Genomic DNA, 22,630 nt, shown 5'->3' with positions numbered 1-22,630 from the left:
CATTCTGGAATGCAGAATTATAAAGATTGGCAACCTTTTGATTAAAGACATTTCTCCTTACCTTAGTTTTAAATAGTCAACTTGATTTTGAGACTGACCCCATGTTCTTCCCCCTTAAGAACTTATCTTGTTGCAGTTAAATCAGCTCTCATTCTTAAAAAAACTCCTTGCCTAAGCTTTTCATCCCAGGAACCGATCTAATGAACCTTGGCTGCACTCTCTGTAGGGTGAATGCATCTGTTCTTGGGTAAAAAAACCAAAAAATCATACAATATTACAGATGTGGTCCCTGTCAGTACCCTATATAATTATAGTAAAGTTCCTTTACAACATACCATTGATATTTGTAATTGACCCTATATGATATATGTAGGCAGATGTGGGTACTGCAGATGCTGGAGATTAGAGTCAAGATAAGAGTGGTGCTGGAAAAGGACAGCAGGTAAGGCGGCATCCAAGGAGCAGGAAAATCGATGCTTTGTCTGAAATGTCGATTTTCTAGCTCCTCGGATGCTGCCTGACCTGCTGTGCTTTTCCAGCACCACTCTAATCTTGACTCACTATATATATTTGACTGTAAGCATTTTCTAATCTCTTAGCATCGAAACAATATTCAACAGTTTTATTCTTCTTATCAAGATGAATAAGTTCACACTGGTGGAGGGTTGTTTATTAGATTGGAGGACTGCAACTGGCGGCATTCCACAGGGATCGGTACAAGGTCACCTTTTGTTTGTAATTTATATAAACTATTTGGATTAGCATATGGGAGACGTGGCTAGTAAGCTTACAGATGACACCAAAATTGGTGGCATAGTGGACAGTGAAGAAGGTTATCTAAGATTACAAAGATTTTGATCAATTGGGTCATAGGCTGAGGAGTGGCAGGTGGATTTTAATTTGGATAATTGCAAAATATTGCATTTTGGAAAAACAAATAAAGGCAGGGCATATACAATTACAGGGTCCTGAGTGGTGTTGCAGAACAGAGATCTAGGGGTTCAATACATAATTCTTTGAAATTTGCATCACAGGTACAAAGGTTGGTTAAGAAGGCGTTTGGCATAGTTGCTTTCATTGCATAGATCTTTAAGTATCGGAGTTGGGACGTCATGTTGACATTGTACAGGACATTGGTGAGGCCTCATTTGGAACTGTGTGCAGGTCTGATAGTCCTGTTTATCGGAATTTATTATTAAATTGGAGAAGGTTCAGAAAAGATTTACCAGGATGTTGCTGGGACTGGAGGGTTTGAGCTATAAGAATAGGCTGGGACTTCTTATACTGGAGTATAGGAGCTTGAGGAGAGACCTTATAGAGGTTTGTCAGCTCAGCGAGCAAACCTACATCCAGAACCTCAACTTGAGCTACAAACCTTCTCAAAACTCGCTAACATGGGGACTAATTTGATCTGGTAAGATCTTACAGACAGCAGTGTGATAATTTGTTTGTGTGATGTTGATTTCGGGATAAATATTGCCCAAGACACAAGTGATAACTCTCCAGATCTTCAGAATCTTTTAAATCCATCCTAGAAGCTAGAGAGATTCTCAATTTAAATTCTGAACTGACTGACAGCTTCTCAGACACTGCAACATTCTCGGAGGCAAAAATAGAGATTGCTGAGAGCTCAGCAGGTGTGGCAACTGAGGAGGTTCTCAGGAAGGGTCAGTTGACCCAGAATGTTAACTCTGATTTCTCTTCACAGATGCTGCCAGACCTGCTGAGCTTTTCCAGCGGTTTCTGTTTTTGACTCTGATTTACAGTATCCACAGTTCTTTCAGTTTTTTTTTTAACTTTCTCTCAGTACAGTACTTGGTGTATCACTCTGAATTCTTAGTGCTCAAGTGGAAAGAGACGCAGGTCACAACCTTCTGACTGAACCAACAACCTCCTGACTCAGGGTAGTCCTGTGGTATTAATCTGAATGGAATAATCCCAGAATGGAGAGGATATGGGGAGGAATTGAGAGGAGAATGGACCTTCTCGTCAAAACAAAGAAGGCAGCTTACGTAAGGCGGAGATGGGGCAGGAGCAGGCTGAGACAATGGGTCGGCCAGGGCAGTCAGGTTTGTGGATTTTGGGCAGGAGGTAGAAACGGGCGGTGCGGGGTTGTGACACTGAGGTTGGAGGCGGTGGATCCCCTGAGGAGATGAGGTTATGGATGGTCTGAGAGATGATAGTTTGGTGGTGGGAGGTGGGGTCATGGTCAAGAGGGCAGTAGGAGGAGGTGTCCGCGAGCTGGCGTTTAGCCTCAGCGGTGTAAAGTCGATGAATGTATCGGCACAGCCTCGTGCTCCCATGAGGAGGTTGAACAGTTCATCCACTTTACCAACACCTTCCACCCCGACCTCAAATTCACCTGGACCGTCTCAGACTCCTCCCTCCCCTTCCTAGACTTCTCCATTTCTATCTCGGGCGACTGAATCAACACGGACATTTACTATAAACCGGCCGACTCCCACAGCTACCTAGACTACACCTCCTCCCACCCTGCCCCCTGTAAAAATGCCATCCCATATTCCCAATTCCTTCATCTCCGCCGCATCTGCTCCCAGGAGGACCAGTTCCAATACCTACAACCCAGATGGCCTCCTTCTTCAAAGATCGCAATTTCCTTCCAGACATGATCGACGATGATCTCCACCGCATCTCCTCCACTTCCTGCTCCTCCGCCCTTGAGCCCCGCCCCTCCAATCGCCACCAGGACAGAACCCCACTGGTCCTCACCTACCACCCCACTAACCTCCAAATACATCGTATCATCTGTCGTCATTTCCGCCACCTCCAAACGGACCCCACCACCAGGGATATATTTCCCTCCTCTCCCCTATCAGCGTTCCGAAAAGACCACTCCCTTCGTGACTCCCTCGTCAGGTCCACACCCCCCACCAACCCAACCTCCACTCCTGGCACCTTCCGCTGCAACTGCAAGAAATGCAAAACTTGCGCCCACCTTCCCCCCCCCCCCCCCCCCGCCACCCCCCTTACTTCCCTCCAAGGCCCCAAGAGATCCTTCCATATCTGCCACAAATTCACCTGCACCTCCACACCCATCATTACTGCATCCGCTGCACCCGATGTGGCCTCCTCTATATTGGGGAGACAGGCCGCCTACTTGCGGAACGTTTCAGAGAGCACCTCTGGGACACCCGGACCAACCAACCCAACCACCCCGTGGCTCAACACTTTAACTCCTCCTCCCACTCCACCAAGGACATGCAGGTCCTTGGACTCCTCCATCGCAGACCATAGCAACACGACGGCTGGAGGAAGAGCGCCTCATCTTCTGCCTAGGAACCCTCCAACCACAAGGGATGAACTCCGATGTCTCCAGTTTCCTCATTTCTCCTCCCCCCACCTTGTCTCAGTCCCAACCCTCAAACTCAGCACCACCTTCCTAACCTGCAATCTTCTTCCTGACCTCTCCACCCCCACACCCACTCCGGCCTATCACCCTCACCTTAACCTCCTTCCACCTATCGCATTTCCAACGCCCCTCCCCCAAGTCCCTCCTCCCTACCTTTTATCTTAGCCTGCTGGACACACTTTCCTCATTCCTGAAGAAGGGCTCGTGCCCGAAATGTCGATTCTCCTGCTTGGATGCTGCCTGACCTGCTGCGCTTTTCTGGCAACACATTTTTGGCTCTGATCTCCAGCATCTGCAGTCCTCACTTTCTCCTTGACAGTATGTAGACAGGCCTAGAAGGGGCGAAGCCACTTTAGATTTAGTACTGGGTAACGATCCTGGCCAGGTGTTAGACTTGGAAGTAGGTGAGCACTTTGGAGACAGCAATCACAATTCTGTCAGGTTTACTTTAGAGATGGAAAGGGATAGGTGTACTCTACCGAGCAAGAGTTACAGCTGGGGGAAGGGAAATTCCGATGCAATTAGAAAAGATTTGGGAAGCGTAGAATGGGGAAGGAAACTGCAGGGAATGAGCACATTAAAAATGTGGACCTTATTCAAGGAAAAGCTCCTGTGTGTCCAAGATAACTATGAACCTGTCGTCAGGCAGGGAGGAAGATATAAAACGCGTGAGCTGTGGTTTACGAAGGAAGTGGAATCCCTGGTCAAGAAGAAGAAGGCTTATGTTAGGACAAAATGTGAAAACTTAGTTAGGGTACTTGGGAGTTACAAGGAAGTCAGGAAGCACCTAAAAAGAGAACACAGAAGAGCCAGGAGGAGACATGAGAAGTTGTTGGTGGATAGGATCAGGGTTAACCCAAAGGCTTTCCATAGGTCTGTCAGGAATAAAAGAATGACGAGAGTTAAATTAGGGTCAATCAAGGATAATAGTGGGAAGTTGTGTGTGGAGTCAGAGGAGATAGGGGAAGCACTAAATAAATATTTTTTGACAGTGTTCACTCTAGAAAATGAAAATGTTGGCGAGGAAGATACAGAGATACTTGCATCTCGACTAGAAGAGATTGAGGCTCACAAGGAAGAGGTATTAGAAATACTGCAGAGTGTGAAAATAGACAAGTCCCCTGGGCCAGATGGGATCTATCCTAGGATCCTCTGGGAAGCAAGGGAAGAAATTGCTGAGCCTTTGGCATTGATCTTCAAATCATCATTGTCTACAGGAATAGTGCCTGAGGACTGGAGGATAGCAAATGTGGTTCCCTTGTTCAAAAAGGGTAGTAGAGACAACCTTGGTAATTACAGACCAGTGAGTCTCACTTCAGTTGTTGGTAAAGTGTTGGAAAAGGTTATGAGATGATTTATCACCATCTAGAAAAGAATAATCTGATCAGGGACAGTCAGCACGGTTTTGTGAAGAGTAGGTCGTGCCTAACGAATCTTATTGACTTTTTTGACCAGACAGGTAGGTGAGAGTAAACCAGTTGATATGGTGTATATGGATTTCATTCGATAAGGTTCCCAATAGTAGGCTATTGTACAAAATGCGGAGGAATGGGATTGTGGGAGATATCGCAGTTTGGATCAGTAATTGGCTTGCTGAAAGAAAACAGAGGGTTGTAGTTGATGGAACATGTTCATCTTGGTGTCCAGTTACTTGTGGCGTACCGCAAGGGTCAGTGTTGGGTCCACTGCTGTTCGTCATTTTTATAAACTACCTGGATGAGGGCTTAGAAGGGTGGGTTAATAAATTTGCGGACGACACTAAGGTCGGTGGAGTTGTGGATAGTAACGAAGGATGTAGTAGGTTGCAGAGAGACATAGATAGGATGCAGAGCTGGGCTGAGGGGTGACAAATGGAGTTTAATGAGGACAAGTGTGAGGTGATACACTTTGGACGGAGTAATTGGAATGCAAAGTACTGGGCTAATGGTAAGATTCTTGGGAGTACAGATGAGCAGAGAGATCTCTGTGTCCATGTGCACAGATCCCTGAAAGTGGCCACCCAGATTGACAGGGTTGTTAAGAAGGCATACAGTATCTTGCCTTTATTAATAGAGGGACTGAGTTCCGGAACCAGGAGGTTATGCTGCAGCTGTACAAAGCTCTAGTATGGCCACACGGAGTATTGTGTACAGTTCTGGTCACCGCATTATAAGTAGGATGTGGAAGCTTTGGAAAGGGTGCAGAGGAGATTTACTAGGATGTTGCCTGGTATGGAAGGAATGTCTTACGAGGAAAAGCTGAGGGCCTTGAGGCTGCTCTCGTTAGAGAGAAGAAGGTTGAGAGGTGACATACAAGAGACATACAAGATAGTCAGAGGGTTAGATAGGGTGGACAGGGAGAGCCTTTTTCCAAGTATGGGGACGGCAAACACAAGGGAACACAACTATAAAGTGAGGGGAGATAGGTATAAGACAGATGTCAGAGGTTGTTTCTTTACTCAGAGTAGTAAGAGTATGGAATGCTTTGCCTGCAACGGTAGTAGAGTCTCCAAGTTTAAGTGCATTTAAGTCGTCATTAGACAGGCATATGGACGTACATGGAATAGTGTAGGTGGGATGGGCTTCAGATTAGTATGACAGGGCCACTCTAATCTTGACTCACTGTAATGCACTGTAATGTTCTATGTTCTATAGGTGAGGTTAATAGCAAGTATATTTTTCCTACGGTGCGAGAATTCAAAACTAGGAGGCATATTTTTAAGGTGAGAGGAGAAAGTTTTAAAAAAGCACCCGGGGGGCAACTTTTTTACACCCAGTAGTTCGATTGTGGTAAGAATTGCCAGAGGAAATGGTGGATATAGATACAGCTCGAACATTTAAAAGACGTTTGGATAGGTACGTGAATAGGACAGGTTTAGAAGGATATGGGCTGAGCACAGACAAGTGGGGCTAGTTTAATTTGGGAACATGGTTGGTGAGGACTAGTTGGACCGAAGAGTCTCTTTTCATGCTATGTGATTCTATGACCTTACATCTATATTCCGAGTGCCCAATCTGTGTAAATCGCTTTGCAACCTAAAGGTACTTGTTAATTTGTATTGACAAACGTTGTTGCTCAGTACCCTCATCAAAGTCATTGATTGTATGTTCAAATGCTGATCCTTATGATACTCTGGTTACAATCAGCCAACCTGAAAACATCCTTTTACAACTCCTTTTTCTGATTATTAACTGTTACTCAATCCCATGAATCTGAATTATCTATACTAACCATTTGTGTGGTACCTTTTTTGTAAACCAAATGTACTATATCCATTATTTCCCCTCCTTATCCGTTCATTACAATATCTTCAAAAAAACTTCACATTTATCAAACACCAGTTCCCTTTCATAAATCCATGTTGACTCTGTTTAATCATATTAAGATTTTCTAAATGCTCTGTTATCATATCCTGCATTACAGATATAAAAATATCAAACTTATTACTGGTATGTTATTTGTTTCCTCTCTCTCCCTTGTTTCTTATAGAGCTGTGCTATGTTACCAATTCTTAGTAACTGTTCTAGAACTTAGGGAATTCTAAAGGATCAAAAGTGCATCCAACATCTCTGCAGGTATCTCTTTTAAAACCTTCGGATGCAGATCATCGGGTCACAATTCAGTCTTTATTATTCCTCTGGTATTAATATTTGTCAATTTAAGTTCCTCCATATTGCTAGATCTTGGTTTGCCATTATTCCAGAGTATTTTATTCCTTTTTGTGTGAAGGCAGATGTAGTATTTGTTTCCTTATCCCCTGGTATAAATCCTCTGTTTCTAATTGGTTCACACTTAGTTTTAAATGATCTCTCATGCCTGTAAAATTGTTTATAATTTTTATTTTTATGTCTCTTGCTAATCTATTCTCCTATTCTTTTCTCTTTCCTCAGCAGTCTCTTGACCCTTTGCTGACATCTGCTTAATGCTCACTCTTAGCATTCTTTTAAGAACATTAAACCTCTTCCTTTGATCTATTGCTACTTTTAGTTCATCTTGTTAGCCATTATTAAACATGTTATATGTTGGGCTTGTTATATGTTAAAGAAAGATTTATTTATTGCAATCTATTATTTCTATGGTCATACCTTTTAATGCAGTTTCCCTATTTACCTTCTTCAATTCAGTCATCATAACTACATAACTAACTTCCTTCGATTTATGTTCCTAGTTTTAACTAAATCACGACAAAATGCTATCATTATTGTATCATTCTTTCTCAGACACCACTTTAAGGGTCATTATTTGACCCCTTTTGGACAATAGCAGATCAAAAATAACCTGTTACCTATTTGGTTCCTCAACACAATGATAAAGAAAATTATGTAGTGCACATTCTATGAACCTGTTCTATACAGTATTTGACTTAATTACAATTAAAGTTTGAATGATTACAGTATTGTCATGTTGTATGTACTTTTTTGCTTTATATTTTGTCAATTATATTTGAGTGCTGTTTTGTTCAAATCTACCTTTTAAGTCACTTGCTAATTTAAAATAATGGTAGAAAAATTGCTGTCAAAGTATCAATGAGGCTACTAGTGCTCACTACTATTGAAGTGCACCTGCCAAAGGATAGGTAGATGGGAGATTAAATGTTAGAAATCACAATGATGCTGTCAGAGATCCACTACTATGCTGTAACGTATGACTCTCCATTTAAGTGGATTGAAAGGTATATTTGCATGGTTGGTATGAGGTAATCTTGCTCAAGAAAGTTAAATCAAGTCATTTCAGGTCTAAAACTTTTAATGACCTACTAAATGTAGTTACTGTATAAATTGTCGGGCACTGAAAATTAACTGTTACAATCTGTCTCATTTTCTGCTGTCTGTTTCAATCCAATTTACTTTTCCCTTGTTATTTCTTCTGTTTCTGATTTTAAATTTGATTCACCCACTGTAATTTGCACTTTCTTTTCCAAAATATTGCATAATTCATTTCATAATCCTTCAATCTAAATGCAGCAGGTATGGTCGCTCAGTGGTTAGCACTGCTGCCTCACAGTGCCAGACACCCAGGTTCGATTCAACTCTTGGGCAACTGTCTGAGTGGAATTTGCACATTCTCCCGTGTCTGCATGGGTTTCTTCCAGGTATTCCGATTTCCTCCCACAGTCCAAAGGTGTGCATTTTAGGTGGATTGGCCATGCTAAATTGCCCTTAGTGTGTAGAGATGTACAGGTTAGTTAGGTTAACCATGGGGAATACAGGGTTACAGAAGTAGGGTAGGGCAGTGGGTCTGGGTGGAATGCTCTATGGGGGTGAGGCAATGTTAACACGTTAGGCTGAATGGCCTGCTTCCACACTGTAGAGATTGTGTTTTTAATTAGATAAGAAGATGGTTTCTTGCTCTGTCATTAGGTTGCCAGATGTCCAGTATAGGTTGGAAGCCCCTTTTTATTACAGGCTATGCCCCCTCCCCAGTCCAAATTATAATCTAAATTATTTTGTATAATGGTTGTGAGATAGTAGTAAGGTGACTAAGCCAACTGAAATACTGGGATTTAAAAATAACTCCGTTTAGAGCTGAACTTAACTGACTACTCAAACTGTCATAGACTTGCTGTAACCTGTTTTAATATCTAGTGTTAACCAGTTAATAAAAATGTTTGCATCCATGTTTAATGTGGTTTTAATACAATAAGTTGGTCCAGTGTTTTCAAAGTGATTGTTTTACGGTTTAGACTTCATGTGAGTAATGTTCATTTTCTGAATAACCTTAGTCATAAAATACAGTATTTCACATGGAATAATTCATTTTTATTGAAAGCTTTATTTTTGGTTTTGTCTTTCCTTTTGAAGGATATATGTAGGCAGCAGTCAGTCTGTGGTCATAATGGTGAGACCTATGATAATCTATGTGCTGCCTACTCCGATCGTGTGGCAGTGGACTATATTGGGCGTTGCCAAGCTGTAGGCATTCTTCCCAGTAACACTTCTCACCCGGAGTGCTCATCTGTCACATGTTCACCGCTCCCCAAAAATGGATGCAAGCCTGTTACTCCACCTGGTAAAGAAAAAGTCTAACCTTGTCTTCTGTAGGACTGGAAATTGATTAGCAGTTTCTTGTTAAATTCTCCCATATGTTGACCTTCATCTCAAACTCATATGTGTGTGGACGCTTCAACTGGATTTATTCCCATTTATGGTTTTTGATGGTTTGGATGGAGAGAGTGGAAGAAAAAATTTACATGAAGGATTGTATACCTTCAACTGAGCATGGTCTATTTGATACCCATTTAAATAAGTTGATGGGCAATTAAGTATGATTTATTAGAGACATATGCTGCTCTTGCCAGATTTACCTGTGTTTTGTCCTGATAATCCTTTTCATTTGACTGCTGATCTGGCCAAGTTTCTCATATTGGCTCACACCAAAAAGCACTTTAGCAACTATTTTACAGTAAAAGATTGAACATTATACTAAATATGCTGCTTTTAAAAAAAAGTTAGAATTGTCAAATTGTTGATGCCTTCCAGGAGCCTGTTGCCCACTGTGTGCTGGAATGCTACGTGTATTATGGAGCAAAGATCAGTTGGACAGCCTTGCAAAGGTATTTGTAAATATAGAATTAAAAGAAATAGCTTCAGTTTACTTTAGAGTAGAACTGACTAAAGTAGTTAGTCTCTGTCACGGTTGTTTCTAAATATTTCTTTGTCAAGGAAACTCTACAGTTATTCATCCAGTTCTAGAGAACCTTTGTCCAAGCTTCAACAGAAGCAGAGTCAAGTTTTAGTGTCTCTAGATAGTTTTCTCATGTCAAATTTTACATTTGCGGATATATCCAAAATTTAAGCTGGATTTATATTGGCTATACTCTAGAGTTTCTTTGTGTTGTTGATGTAAAACAATATGCTATATTGTTATATACAGATAATTATATATAGAATAAGACCAACTAGTAACATGGAGAAAAGTCAATAAATTTATTGTAGTCTGTTTAATGTAATGCGGGTGGATGTCCACATGAGTTAATGAGATCAAGTGTGGTAAGTAAGATAGAAATTTTGCAGATTAGTGAATGTGTACTTGCAAGTTAATCATTTCAGAATTTCCCCAATGTTTTCAAATATGAAATGTACATAACTTACCTTAATAAGCCTTGTGGGAGCAGAAGCAGAATTTTTATCCATAAATATTGTATGAACAACTCACTGGAATGAACAGAGATTAATGTTTGACCTGATTGGTAAAAAGGCTGAATAATAAGATTGTGTGTCTAATGAGTGAGAATCTGAGATGTTGCAACATGCTTTCAAAAGTGCTAGTACTGCAAATTTTCTTGTTCAAGTCATTATTTCTTCACCCTTTGGCATGTGAGGGAATCCATGGAATTGAAGTACCTAAAAGATTAAGAACCCTGAAGACGTTAGCCGATGATTATTTTTGAACTTGTTTGAAATGTTAGTCAATTGTTGTGTTTAAAACATTTTGATGTGTACTTTTGATAATGTATGCCATCCAAGATCTCCTTCCCTCCCTCTTTTTACCATATCTAAAGTTATCTTAATCACACATTACTTCTTTATACCTTTAAACTATACTTCTTTCTTTGCACTTGGAGACTTCAGCTATTAACTAACAGTTCTGCACAGTTTTAACTTCTGTTTTTCAAACAATTTAACCTCTTTGAAATGTTAAATTTTTACTGTTAGCTCATTCTTGGCTTTTCGAGATCTGCTTTAAAAGTTCTGTTCAACTTCTGTTCAGTGGGCGGCATGGTGGTACAGTGGCACGGTGGCACTGCTGCCTCACAGCGCCTGAGATCCGGGTTCAATTCCCGCCTCAGGCGACTGACTGTGTGGAGTTTGCACGTTCTCCCCGTGTCTGCGTGGGTTTCCTCCGGGTGCTCCGGTTTCCTCCCACAGTCCAAAGATGTGCAGGTTAGGTGAATTGGCCATGCTAAATTGCCCGTAGTGTTAGGTAAGGAGTAAATGTAGATGTAGGGGTATGGGTGGGTTACGCTTCGGCGGGGCGGTGTGGACTTGTTGGGCCGAAGGGCCTGTTTCCACACTGTAAGTAATCTAATCTAATCTATTCTAATCTAATCTTGTACTTCTAATTTAGCAAAGAATCTTTTCTGAAACCTTGAAATGTTTTAATCTGGATTGGCAAAGCATAGCCTTAACTACTGCAAAAGCAAACTAGTAGAAATGTCCCCATCAGATCAGGCAGCATCTGTGGAGACAGAAACACAATTAACATTTAGGTTATGATCTGTCATCAGGACCTGCAACCATTTACCACGGAAATCTATTAATAACTAATGCCTCAGGCGACTGTGTGGAGTTTGCATGTTCTCCCCGTGTCTGTGTGGATTTCCTCCGGGTGCTCCAGTTTCCTCCCACAGTCCAAAAATGTGCAGGTTACGTGAATTGGCCATGCTAAATTGTCCATAGTGTTAGCTGCAGGGGTAAATGTAGGGGAATGGGTCTGGGTGGATGCGCTTCAGCGGGTCGGTGTGGACTTGTTGGGCCGAAGGACCTGTTTCCACGCTGTAAGTAATCTAATCTAAATCTAATTAACTAAAATAACTATTAGTAACTAATGAATTCAGTCACAGGAAGCCTTTTCCAAGGTGTCAGTTGACATTCCAGAAATTAATTAGCTTAGTCAAGAACGTGTCTCTAATAAAATATTATAACCCATTTTGTGTTATTAATATTTAAATAATAACAGAACCTGTTTTGTAATTTGAGGGTTTTACAAGACACTTTCTAAGGTGTTAATTTTGAGAAAGGCTTGTGATTCATTAAATTGAAACTGACTAAATTTGGCATACCAACAGATGAAAAAGACCACCAATAGGGATTTGATATAATTGAGATGTTTACAACTAAAATGCAAGATTTTTGTTTAGAATTTTGCAGAATGCCTGCAAAATTTATAGATTGCCTTTAAGTTGCCAAAGTTGCATGACTATCTCTGATGCTTTGTTGCATTCTGCTGAATCATACCTTTTCCATTTCCCTTTTACCTGTTCAATGTCATTTCCACCTGAAAGTCTGCTCTGCTGCTTCAGCCTCCTGGGCTATGGTAACAATTTTGCATCTACATTATGCAGTCTCTCAGGATCAATGACCCAGGTCAGTCCTGTAAGTGGATTCTCACCCACTGCCTGTATTTCTTAGTGGATTTCCATCCCCTTTCTTTATTTAACAAATCATTATGTTCGAGAACAGATTATCTCCTAACTCTGCCTGGGGATTGGCCAATTGACTACCATCCATTTGAGTGAAGGGATTTCTTCCAGCAATACCCATTCACATGAATTAAACTAATACATTGTGCAGAACTCAATGGGCGATGTATTATAGATTTAGTTATAAACATTAAATAATCAGAGTTTATTAAAGATAGCATTAACTTTGGACATTTATGCCCTGCTCCTAACTTGAGGCTCAGTTCTTTTGAGTTGGTAAATTACACAGACTCACTCACTCTGACAAAGTAAAAATGAAGGTGCTAATTAATGACATGATCTTGGTTGTGGTTTTTTTTGTTTGAAGGAAAGTTGAAAGAAAGTAAACTCTTCACATAAATAATTCCTTTGGAGTAGTGCGCAGATCTGAAATGTTCTTTGCTTATGCGAATGTCATGATATTGATGAAACAAAATTCTCCTCTTCAAGGTAAAATAGAAATGTGCTTTTCAGCTACTCAAGGCAAGTCCACCATTCAGTTGGTTAAAGGCTGATCTTTATCACAATCACAGTTAAAAATTTAGAAGCTTGAATTATGATTGTTTTAAATAGTTAGTTATTTACCACAAGAATACTGGATTATGCAGTTTTTCATATCGAGCATTTGTTTTCTTTACAGTTAAATGGGGGAAGACCAGTGTCTGTACACGACATCATTTATATTTTGCGTTTCCACGTTTCAGTACCTCAGTGTGATGTTTTTGGCTACCTAAGTATAGAATCTGACCTCGTGATCCTCATCATTCCAGTCGATCAAGATCCAACAATATTACAGGTATGTATATAAGTATAATGTACACTTTTTACTTTGTGGTTAATATATTTTATGCAATGGGGAAAAGTGTGTATATATACAGTAAATGTTCTATGGAAAATCAGTTTTGTTTAATAATTTATCTGTGTGATTCAAAGTCTTCCATTTAGTGGGCATGATTTGTGCCTCAATCTTTTAAATGTGTTACACCTGAAAGTCCCTCTTTGAGGTGTCCTGCCTCCAAACATGGGATCAAGAGAGGATAATTCAGTATTTTTAGCCTGTTTTGCCACTAAGTTAGATCTTGCCTATTAGTGTTGACAAAACAACATTTGCTGCTCATTCTAAAACTGACCTTGAGAATGTGGTGGAGAGTTCCCATGCACCTGGTGTCCTTGTCCTCTTGTGTAGCAGAGTTGCAGGTTTAAAAGGTACTACGATTATTATAACTTAGATGGGAGTTTATAGTCACTAACCAATTTGAAAAAGTTGCTTAAACCAAAAGAGTTTGAAAGCCACAGTCTTATAGTGCAATATAAGTACACATAGAACAGTACAACACAGGAACACACCTTTCACCCTACCATATCTGTACTGGCCACGATGCCATTTTAAACTAATCTCATCTGCCTGCACGTGGACTGTAACCCTCTATTGCCTATCTATTCATTTGTCTGTTTGAATGCCTCTTAAACTTTGATGTACCTGCTTCCACCATCTCCCCTGATGTGGATTTGCTGGTGTTGGACTTGAGTGGACAAAGTCAGAAGTCACATGACACCCCGCTCTAGTCCAACAGATTTATTTGAAATCACAAGCTTTTGGAGCACTGCTCCTTCCTCAGGTGAAGTGGAAGGGAATGCTTTCCTCCATTTCATCTGTCAAAGGAGCAGTGTTCTGAAAGTTTGTGATTTCAAATAAACCTCTTAAGACCATAAGAAATAGAAGTGGAAGTAAGTCCATTCGGCCCATCAAGTCCTCTCCGCCATTCAATCTTGGCTGATGGGCATTTCAACTCCACTTACCCACACTCTCCCCATAGCCCTTAATTCTTGCAAGATTAAGAATTTCAGTCTCTGCCTTGAAGACCTTTAATGTCCCGGTCTCCAGTGTGCTCCATGGCAATGAATACCAGAGGCCCACCACACTGACTGAAGAAATGTCTCCTCGTTTCCGTTCTAAATTGACCCCCTCTAATTCTAAGGCTGTGCCCACGGGTCCCTAGTATCCCTGCCTTTTTGAAATAATTTCCCATCATCCACCCTTTCTAAGCCATGAAATATCTTGTAAGTTTCTATTAACTCACCCTTCCATCTTCTAAACTCTACTGAATACAATCCCAGGATCCTCAAACGTTCATCCTCTGTTAGGTGTACCATTCCAGGGATCATCCGCGTGAATTTCTGCTGGACACACTGCAGTACCAGTATTTCCTTCCTGAGGTGTGGGACCCAAAACTGGGCACAGTATTCCAAATGGGGCCTAACCAGAGCTTTATAAAGTCTCAGTAGCACATCACTGCTTTTACATTCCAACCTTCTTGAGGTAAATGACAACATTACATTTGCTTTCTTAACCACAAACTCAACCTTCAAGTCAACCTTTAGAGAGTCCTGTACTAGATCCCTTTGTACTTTAGCTTTATGAATTTTCTTACCGTTTAGTCCATGCCTATATTCTTTTTTCCAGAGGGCAAGACCTCGCACTTGCTCACTTTGAATTTCATCAGCCATTTCCTAGACTACTCTCCTAAACTGTCTAAATCTTTCTGCAGTTTTTAGGTCAGAGTGGTACTAGAAAAGTACAGCACCACTCTGATCTGAACTCTGGTTTCCAGCATCTGCAGTCCTCACTTTTGCCTAAATCTTCCTGCAGCCTCCCCACCTCGTACTACCTGCCTGTCCACCTCACTTCATATCATCAGCAAACTTTGCCAGACTTCTCCCAGTCTCTTCGTCCAGATCATTAATGTATAAAGCGAACAGCTTCGGCCCAAACACTGAACCCTGTGGGACACCCCTTGTCACTAGCTGCCATTCTGAAAAAGCACCTTTTATCCCAACTCTCTGCCTTCTGTCAGACAGCCAATCTTCAATCTGTTGGACTATAACCTGCTGACTTTGACTACCTCCTCTGGCAGTGCATTCCAGGCATTGACCACCCTCTGTAAAAATTTCCTTGCACATGTCCTTAAACTTTCTCCCTTTCACCTTAATCCTACCCCTCCCAGAATTTGACCTTTCTACCCTGGGAGAAAGACTCCAATTGTTCACCATATGTATGCCTCTCATAATTTTATATTGTTCTTTCAAGTTGCTGCTCAGCTTCTGATGTTCTAGGTGAAAACAAATTCAATTTTGTCCAACCTCTCTCTATAGTTAATACACTCCAATCCATGTAACTCCTGGGTAAATGTCTTTTGTGCACTCTCAAGTCTCCACATCCTTCCTGTAATGTGGTGACCAGAACAAAATAATATGCTCCAAATGTGGTCTGACTAAAGTTTTATACAACTGCAATGTGACTTGCCAACTTTTATACTCAATGCCCTGACCAATGAAGGCAAGCATGCACTTAACCACTTGTGTTGCCACTTTGAGGGAGCTATGGACTTGGACCCTAATATCGCTCTGTATATCAGTGTTCCTAAGGATCCTGCCATTTACTGTATATTTTCTCACATTTGACCACCCAATATGCATCTCTTCCACGCGTGGCTGTATTAAACTCCATCTGCTGTTTCCCCACTCAACTTTCCAACTGATATATATCCTGCTGTCCCCTTTGATAACCTCCCTCGCTGTCCACAACTCCATGAACTTTCGTGTTGTCTGCAAACTTACTAGTCAGACTACTTACTTTCTCATCCAAATCGTTATATATATTACAAATAACAGAGGTTCCAATGCTCATCCTTGCAGAATACCTCTGGTCAGAAAAGCGCCCCTTTACATCTACCTTCTATATTCTATGATCAAGCCAGCTTTGTATTCAACTTGCCAACTCACCATGAATCCCAGGCAATTTAATCTTCTGGACTAGCTTATCAGCAGCACCTTGTCAAATGCTTTAGTGAAGTCTATATCAATAATATCCATTGTTTTCCTTTCATCAATAATCTTTGTCACTTCCTCAAAAAATTTCAGTCAAGCTTGTGAGACATGACCTTCCCCTCATAAAATCATGCTGACTATTCCTGATAAGTATATTCTTCCCCCAAATACTAGTAAATCCTGTCCCTAAGAATCTTCTCCAACAGATTGTAAGGCTCGTTGGCCTATGATTTCCTGGATTATTCCTGTTGCCTTAAACAAAGGAACAGAGATGGCTATTCTCCAGTCGTCTGGGACATCGCCTATGATTAAAGAGGATACAAAGATCACTGTCAAGGCCCTAGCACTTTTCTCCCTTGTCGCCTTCAGTAGCCTGTGATAGATTCCATCAGGGCCTGGTTACTTATCTACCCCTCCCTAATATCTGATAATATTGACATTCCCTTCCCTGATCTTACCATCACCCACACCCTTCTCCTCGGTGAATACTGATGGGAAGTATTTATTAAGGATCTCACCAACCTCCTCTGGCTCCATGCATAAATTCTGTCTTGTGTCCTTGAGTAGATCTGCCCTTTCCCTAGTTACCATCTTGTTCCTAATATACATACAAAATGCTTTGGGATTCTCCTTCATCCTACTTGTTAAGGACTTGTTAGGGTCAGTCCAGCCCTCCTAATTTCTTGTATGAGTCTTTTTCCTACTTCCTCTATACTCCTCAAGGGCCTCAGTTTTCTAAACCATATATATGCTTCCTTTTTTTTTTGTTAAACTTTGTCATCTTTGTCTCTTGTCTTCCAAGGTTCCTGAATTTTGCCATCTTTATCTTTCATCCTCACAAAATATGCTAGTTCTGAACTCAATTGATGTGACATAACAAGGAAGTACATTCTTCTCATGTCTTAAAAGGATCAAACTCAAGGTGCTATGGTACATCTTCATTCCATAATCCTGGGACGTCTTAAAGCAATCTTAGCAATCTTTTCTGCTTTCCAGAATGTCATTAATACCTCGCTAACTCTATGACATCCCTTTCACTTTAACAAATAAAATTTCTCCCAAAGCAATTTGTTCAGGCATCATCCTTCTGACTGCTGAAACTTGCATTAGCAATTTAATATTCCTAAGTATAAAATCTTCAGTAAAACTGTTGAAAGAAGAAAGATAGTTGAAAAATATTATTAATTTGAATATAAGGATTGAAATGAAGAATTGGCTAGGCAAAGCCTATTTGGATTGAGTTTAGGTATAGTCAGCAGACTATAGAGTGTACTATCAAACGTCAGTAGTTGAGGGTGAATCAGCGATTCTTTGATTACATGCAGAAGGATGACATTTAACCTAAGAAGCCTGTATCAACTCAAGAATAATTTAGCTAGACTCCGTCCCCAGCATTGTCTCATTGTTATTTATGAGATCGTTCACTGTTCAGGTTAGCTGCCACATTTGTTGTATTACAACAGTGACTGTGTTTCTGGAGTACTTCATTACGTGATGATGCAACTGAGAGATGCCTGAGATTGGGAAAATCAATATGTAAATACAAAGTATTTCTTGAAATTTCTTTGTTAACTTAGTATTGACAATTAGATTTTGTTCTTGTCATTGATTGTATGATCCAAACTGTTACAAAATGTAATCCTGAACATTTTTAAATGTTTATCTTTGAAAATTCTTAAATATTAATCACTGCTTTTGTTATTCTAGATTGAGGCTTGCAATAAAGAGGCTGAGAAGATAGACTCTCTCATACAATCTGGTAGTCCAACTTTAATGGCCCATGTACCTCTGTCAGCACTTACCACCTCACAGATGCAACTTTCATTAATGGATTCATCTGACTCTGCAAAGACAATCCTCTCCTCAGCTGCACTTTTACTAAGCCTAGTTGTTGCTTTGTCAGGATTTTTATGATTCAGAAAGACATTACATTTTTTAAAATCAGGACAAGTCTGTATTTAACATGCTATTGTGGAATGCATGCTTAATGGCTGAACTACAACACCCTACATAGTAAATATAGAGCAAGATAAGCCAATGAGTTATACAAAATTTCAACTTTGGCATCTTCTAAATGCAAGTAGAATTCAAAATATATCTTTATACAGGCCTTTTTTGAAGGGCTTAGTTTATTTTATTTAAAATGAGTGCAGTGTAAATTAGTCAGTTAGCTATCATGCATTTATTTCTTAGAACTGTTCGATATAGTTTATATCATGATATGCAAATTGACATAAAATAGGGAATTGATTGAATTCAGTACTGCAAGATTTGACATGATGCAATTTCAATCAATATTGCATCAGTTTAAATCATGTATTAAGTTTTTAATCTAGAGCACAAGTGGGCCTTTTGACCCAGCTGGTATGCATCAGTGTTTAAATTCCACACAACTGAAATAACTAATAATATTTTTTCTGGAATCATTTCTTTTAACCTCCTCCATTACACTTGCAGCATTGATCCAAATTTAAGTCACTCGTTTGATTCTTCATCTCTTACCACTTTTGCTTTCCAACTTTTTCAAAAGTTTGATCACATTGGTTAGATTACCTAAGCTGCCATCTTTGCTGTAGTGTACATATTTCTAGTATCTTCTTATCATATCTCTGAGATATCCTGTTCTCTCCAATGTGAAATTGACTTGTTACCATTTTCTGCTTTCTTCTTTTCAATTGTGTTTCCATTTATGTCACCCTTAATACTTTAGGTCTTAAAATTCTGCAACATGTTTCATAGTCCTTTACCAAATTTTGTTCTGAAATTCCAAATTTCCTACATCCAGTGCAACACTTGTCTATAGGCATAACAATTTTTGGAAGAGTTTGGTTATATGTTTGAAACTTGATCTACTCTTAAGTCTATTGGCAGATACATTTCTAATACTCCTCCTGTTTAGAATCTCTGGCAGTTTTTTGTCACTGATGTGAGCCTAATTGAGTTATGACGATATTCCCAAGACTTTAAGCACACTTAACTGTGTCCAGTTTTGGTCCCCATACCTCAGGAAGGACATACTGGTACTGGAACGGGTCCAGCGGAAATTCACACAGATGATCCATGGAATGGTTGGTCTAACGTATTAGGAACGGCTGAGGATCCTGGGATTGTATTCATTGGAGTTTAGAAGATTAAGGGGAGACTTAATAGAGACGTACAAGATAATACATGGCTTGGAAAGGATGGACGCTAGGAAATTGTTTCCGTTAGGTGAGGAGACTAGGACCCGTAGACACAGCCTTAAAATTAGAGGGGGTCAATTCAGAACAGAAATGCGGAGACATTTCTTCAGCCAGAGAGTGGTGGGCCTGTGGAATTCATTGCCACAGAGTGCAGTGGAGGCCGGGACGCTAAATGTCTTCAAGACAGAGATTGATAGATTCTTGTTGTCTCGAGGAATTAAGGGCTACGGGGAGAATGCGGATAAGTGGAGTTGAAATGCCCATCAGCCATGATTGAATGGCGGAGTGGACTCGATGGGCCGAATGGCCTTACTTCCACTCCTATGTCTTATGGTCTTAAGAATCTTGCAAGAAACTTTTTGAATTACCTCCTATTATTGCAGCTGTATTCCCTTTATTTTCTGAAGGGTCCCTCTCTAGGTCAGGATAATTATTAATTTAAGCTAGATCTGTTTAATGCAATTTACTTCCTACTTTTTAATCGATCCAATGCTCCTTTATCTGCTTCTTAGAATTTCGTCATTGCCTTCATCTGTATTTACAGAGATCAAAAACTTAAAGCATATATAATAATGGTAAAAGAGAAATAGCTGGAAAAACTCAGCAGATCTGATGGCATCTACCAGCTGTAATAAAGGATCTCCGGACCTGAAACATTAACGCTGCTTTCTGTCCACCATGCTGCCAGGCCTTCCTTGGCTGTTTGGCAATTTTTGCTTTTGTTTATGATATCCAGCATCTGCAGTTCTTTGATTTGTTGTAGTGATGCTCTTTGTCCTTTACATGTCCCTTGTTTTGTTGACTTTTTTTTTGGAGATTAATCTGTTGAATACTAATCTTCTCTCTGTCAGGAGAAAGTGAGGATTGCAGATGCTGGAGATCAGAGCTGAAAATATGTTGCTGGACCCGAAACATTAATTCTGATTTCTCTCCGCAGTGCTCCCAGATCTGCTGAGCTTTTTCCAACAATTTCTGTTTTTTTTGTCTCTGATTTAATGCATCTACAGTTCTTTCAGTTTTCATTTGGTAGCAAAATTGCATCTGAAAGTTACTTAGGGCTCAAGCACAATCATCAAGGTTGATACTCCAGTGCATTACCGTGGGAATATTACACTATTGAGGGTGCTGTCTTTTAGATAAGACATTAAATGAGGTCCATCTGCCTGCTTGAGTGGATGTACAAGATGCCATGGCAATATTTCAGAATAAAAACAGCAGAGGAGTTATCCTCTGTGCCATGGCCACTATTTATCTATCAATCCAAATCACAAAAAAAAACAGATAATGTGACTATTATCACATTGCTGTTGTGGGGATTTGCTGTGCAAAGTAATGTTTCCTGATTAACAGCAAGTGACTGCATTTCAAAAATACTTCATTGACTGTCGAAGTAGTGAAAAATGCTACTTAAGTGCTAGTCATCTTTTAGCCATTCAAACGCACTTTTAAAAAAATAAAAAGCCCTCTTTTGCTTTGACTATTTCTCCTGGTTAACCTGAGGTTATTTTTATGTGACAACAAAAAGAAATTGCTGGAAAACCTCAGCAGGTCTGGCAACATCCATGGAGAGAAAGCAGAGTTGACATATCTAGTTCAGTTACCCTTCAGTCTCTAGAACTCTCCAGTTCTGAAAAAGAGTCACTGAACTCAAAATATTTTTGTCTACTTTTTCTGTGCAGATGCTACTTCTGGACCTCCTCCTTCAGCAATTTTTGTTTTGTTTTCTGATTTCTAATGTCCGCAGTTCTTTTTGTTTTTGTATTTCCTTGTTTAGACTTAGTGTTATTTATCTAAGCCACCTCTGTTCCTGCTGTGATATTTTTAGATGGCATTTCCCCTATTTCATATTGAACCGTTTTCTCTTTCTTTATTGTTTCAATTTGCCAACTTTACTATCTGATTAGATATTCTTGACATTGTGCACTTTCGTGCTCCAGGTCCTTTATCGCATCCTTACACCACCACTAACTCGTTTTCATTGAATTTAGTTTTTATTGCACAGGTACCCAACTCTTTGAATGCTGAAGAGCACAAACCCCTTTTATATTTGCAGTACAAAATGCTGGAAATTCCTAATGAATGTCATTCTGTAACAAATACTAAAGTTCTATATACTGACACTACTCATTTCTTATATTTTGAAACAAAACTGAATGAATACTTGTAACAATATAGGAGGAATGCTTAACCCCTCTTAGTACTAATCTTATTATCTGCTTGATTTCCAGTAGTATGGTCAGAAATTTGATTATGAAACCAGGAAGTCTCATTTTGTATGAAGCATTCCCCGCACCTGTCCCAAACCATAACCAATTTTTCAAATTATTGACTTACTAACCCCATCCCACCCTATTTCAAGAGAGCTGAATGAACACATTTTATACTTAGCATTAGAAAGAGGGGGCCAGAGATATTTGTGTTTATGCAAATCTTTGAGGATCATAGTACAAGTTGACATCGTTTTTAAAATGTAGCACTTAGAAAGCTTTACATGTAGCTTTACATACAGGTACAGAGTACAAAATGAATGAAATTATGCTGTAAGTCTTATGAATGGTGATGTTCCAGCTGGGATATGCTTTGACCGCAAATCAAAGTTTAGGAAATACAGGAAGTTTATTAGAATAGTTCCAAAGATATGGAAATTCTTCATAAAAAGATGAGAGAATTTCAGGCTCTTTGCTCCCTGAGCAGAGAAGGTTACAAGGGTATTTAGTATAAGTGCTGAAAATGTGTTGCTGGAAAAGCGCAGCAGGTCAGGCTGCATCCAAGGAGCAGGAGAATCGACGTTTTGGGCATGAGCCCTTCTTCAGGAATTAGGAAAGTGTGCCAAGCAGGCTAAGATAAAAGGTAGGGGGGAGGGGCGTTGGAAATGCGATAGATGGAAGGAGGTTAAGGTGAGAGTGATAGGCCGGAGTGGGGGTGGGGGCGGGGGCGGAGAGGTCAGGAAGAAGATTGCAGGTTAGGAAGGTGGTGCTGAGTTCGAGGGTTGGGACTGAGACAAGGTGGGGGGAGGGGAAATGAGGAAACTGGAGAAATCTGAGTTCATCCCTTGTGGTTGGAGGGTTCCTAGGCGGAAGATGAGGCGCT

General features: G+C 40.2%; 1 protein-coding gene across 3 annotated transcripts in view; it reads left to right on the top strand.

The window, feature by feature from the left end:
* reck (reversion-inducing-cysteine-rich protein with kazal motifs) overlaps positions 1-22,342 on the top strand; it is a 177,172-nt gene extending 154,830 nt beyond the window's left edge. For all 3 annotated transcript variants that reach the window (XM_072571197.1, XM_072571198.1, XM_072571199.1), the window contains 4 exons: positions 9,151-9,358; positions 9,829-9,902; positions 13,171-13,326; positions 18,066-22,342. In XM_072571197.1, the coding sequence (XP_072427298.1) occupies positions 9,151-9,358; positions 9,829-9,902; positions 13,171-13,326; positions 18,066-18,272 (645 nt within the window). In that variant the 3' untranslated portion in view covers positions 18,273-22,342. The remainder of the gene's footprint in view (positions 1-9,150; positions 9,359-9,828; positions 9,903-13,170; positions 13,327-18,065) is intronic.
* Positions 22,343-22,630: the final 288 nt, after the last annotated feature.

This window comes from Chiloscyllium punctatum, chromosome 5 (genome assembly GCF_047496795.1).
Source record: "Chiloscyllium punctatum isolate Juve2018m chromosome 5, sChiPun1.3, whole genome shotgun sequence".
NCBI lineage: Eukaryota > Metazoa > Chordata > Chondrichthyes > Orectolobiformes > Hemiscylliidae > Chiloscyllium > Chiloscyllium punctatum.
This window is presented reverse-complemented; position numbering and strand designations above follow the sequence as displayed.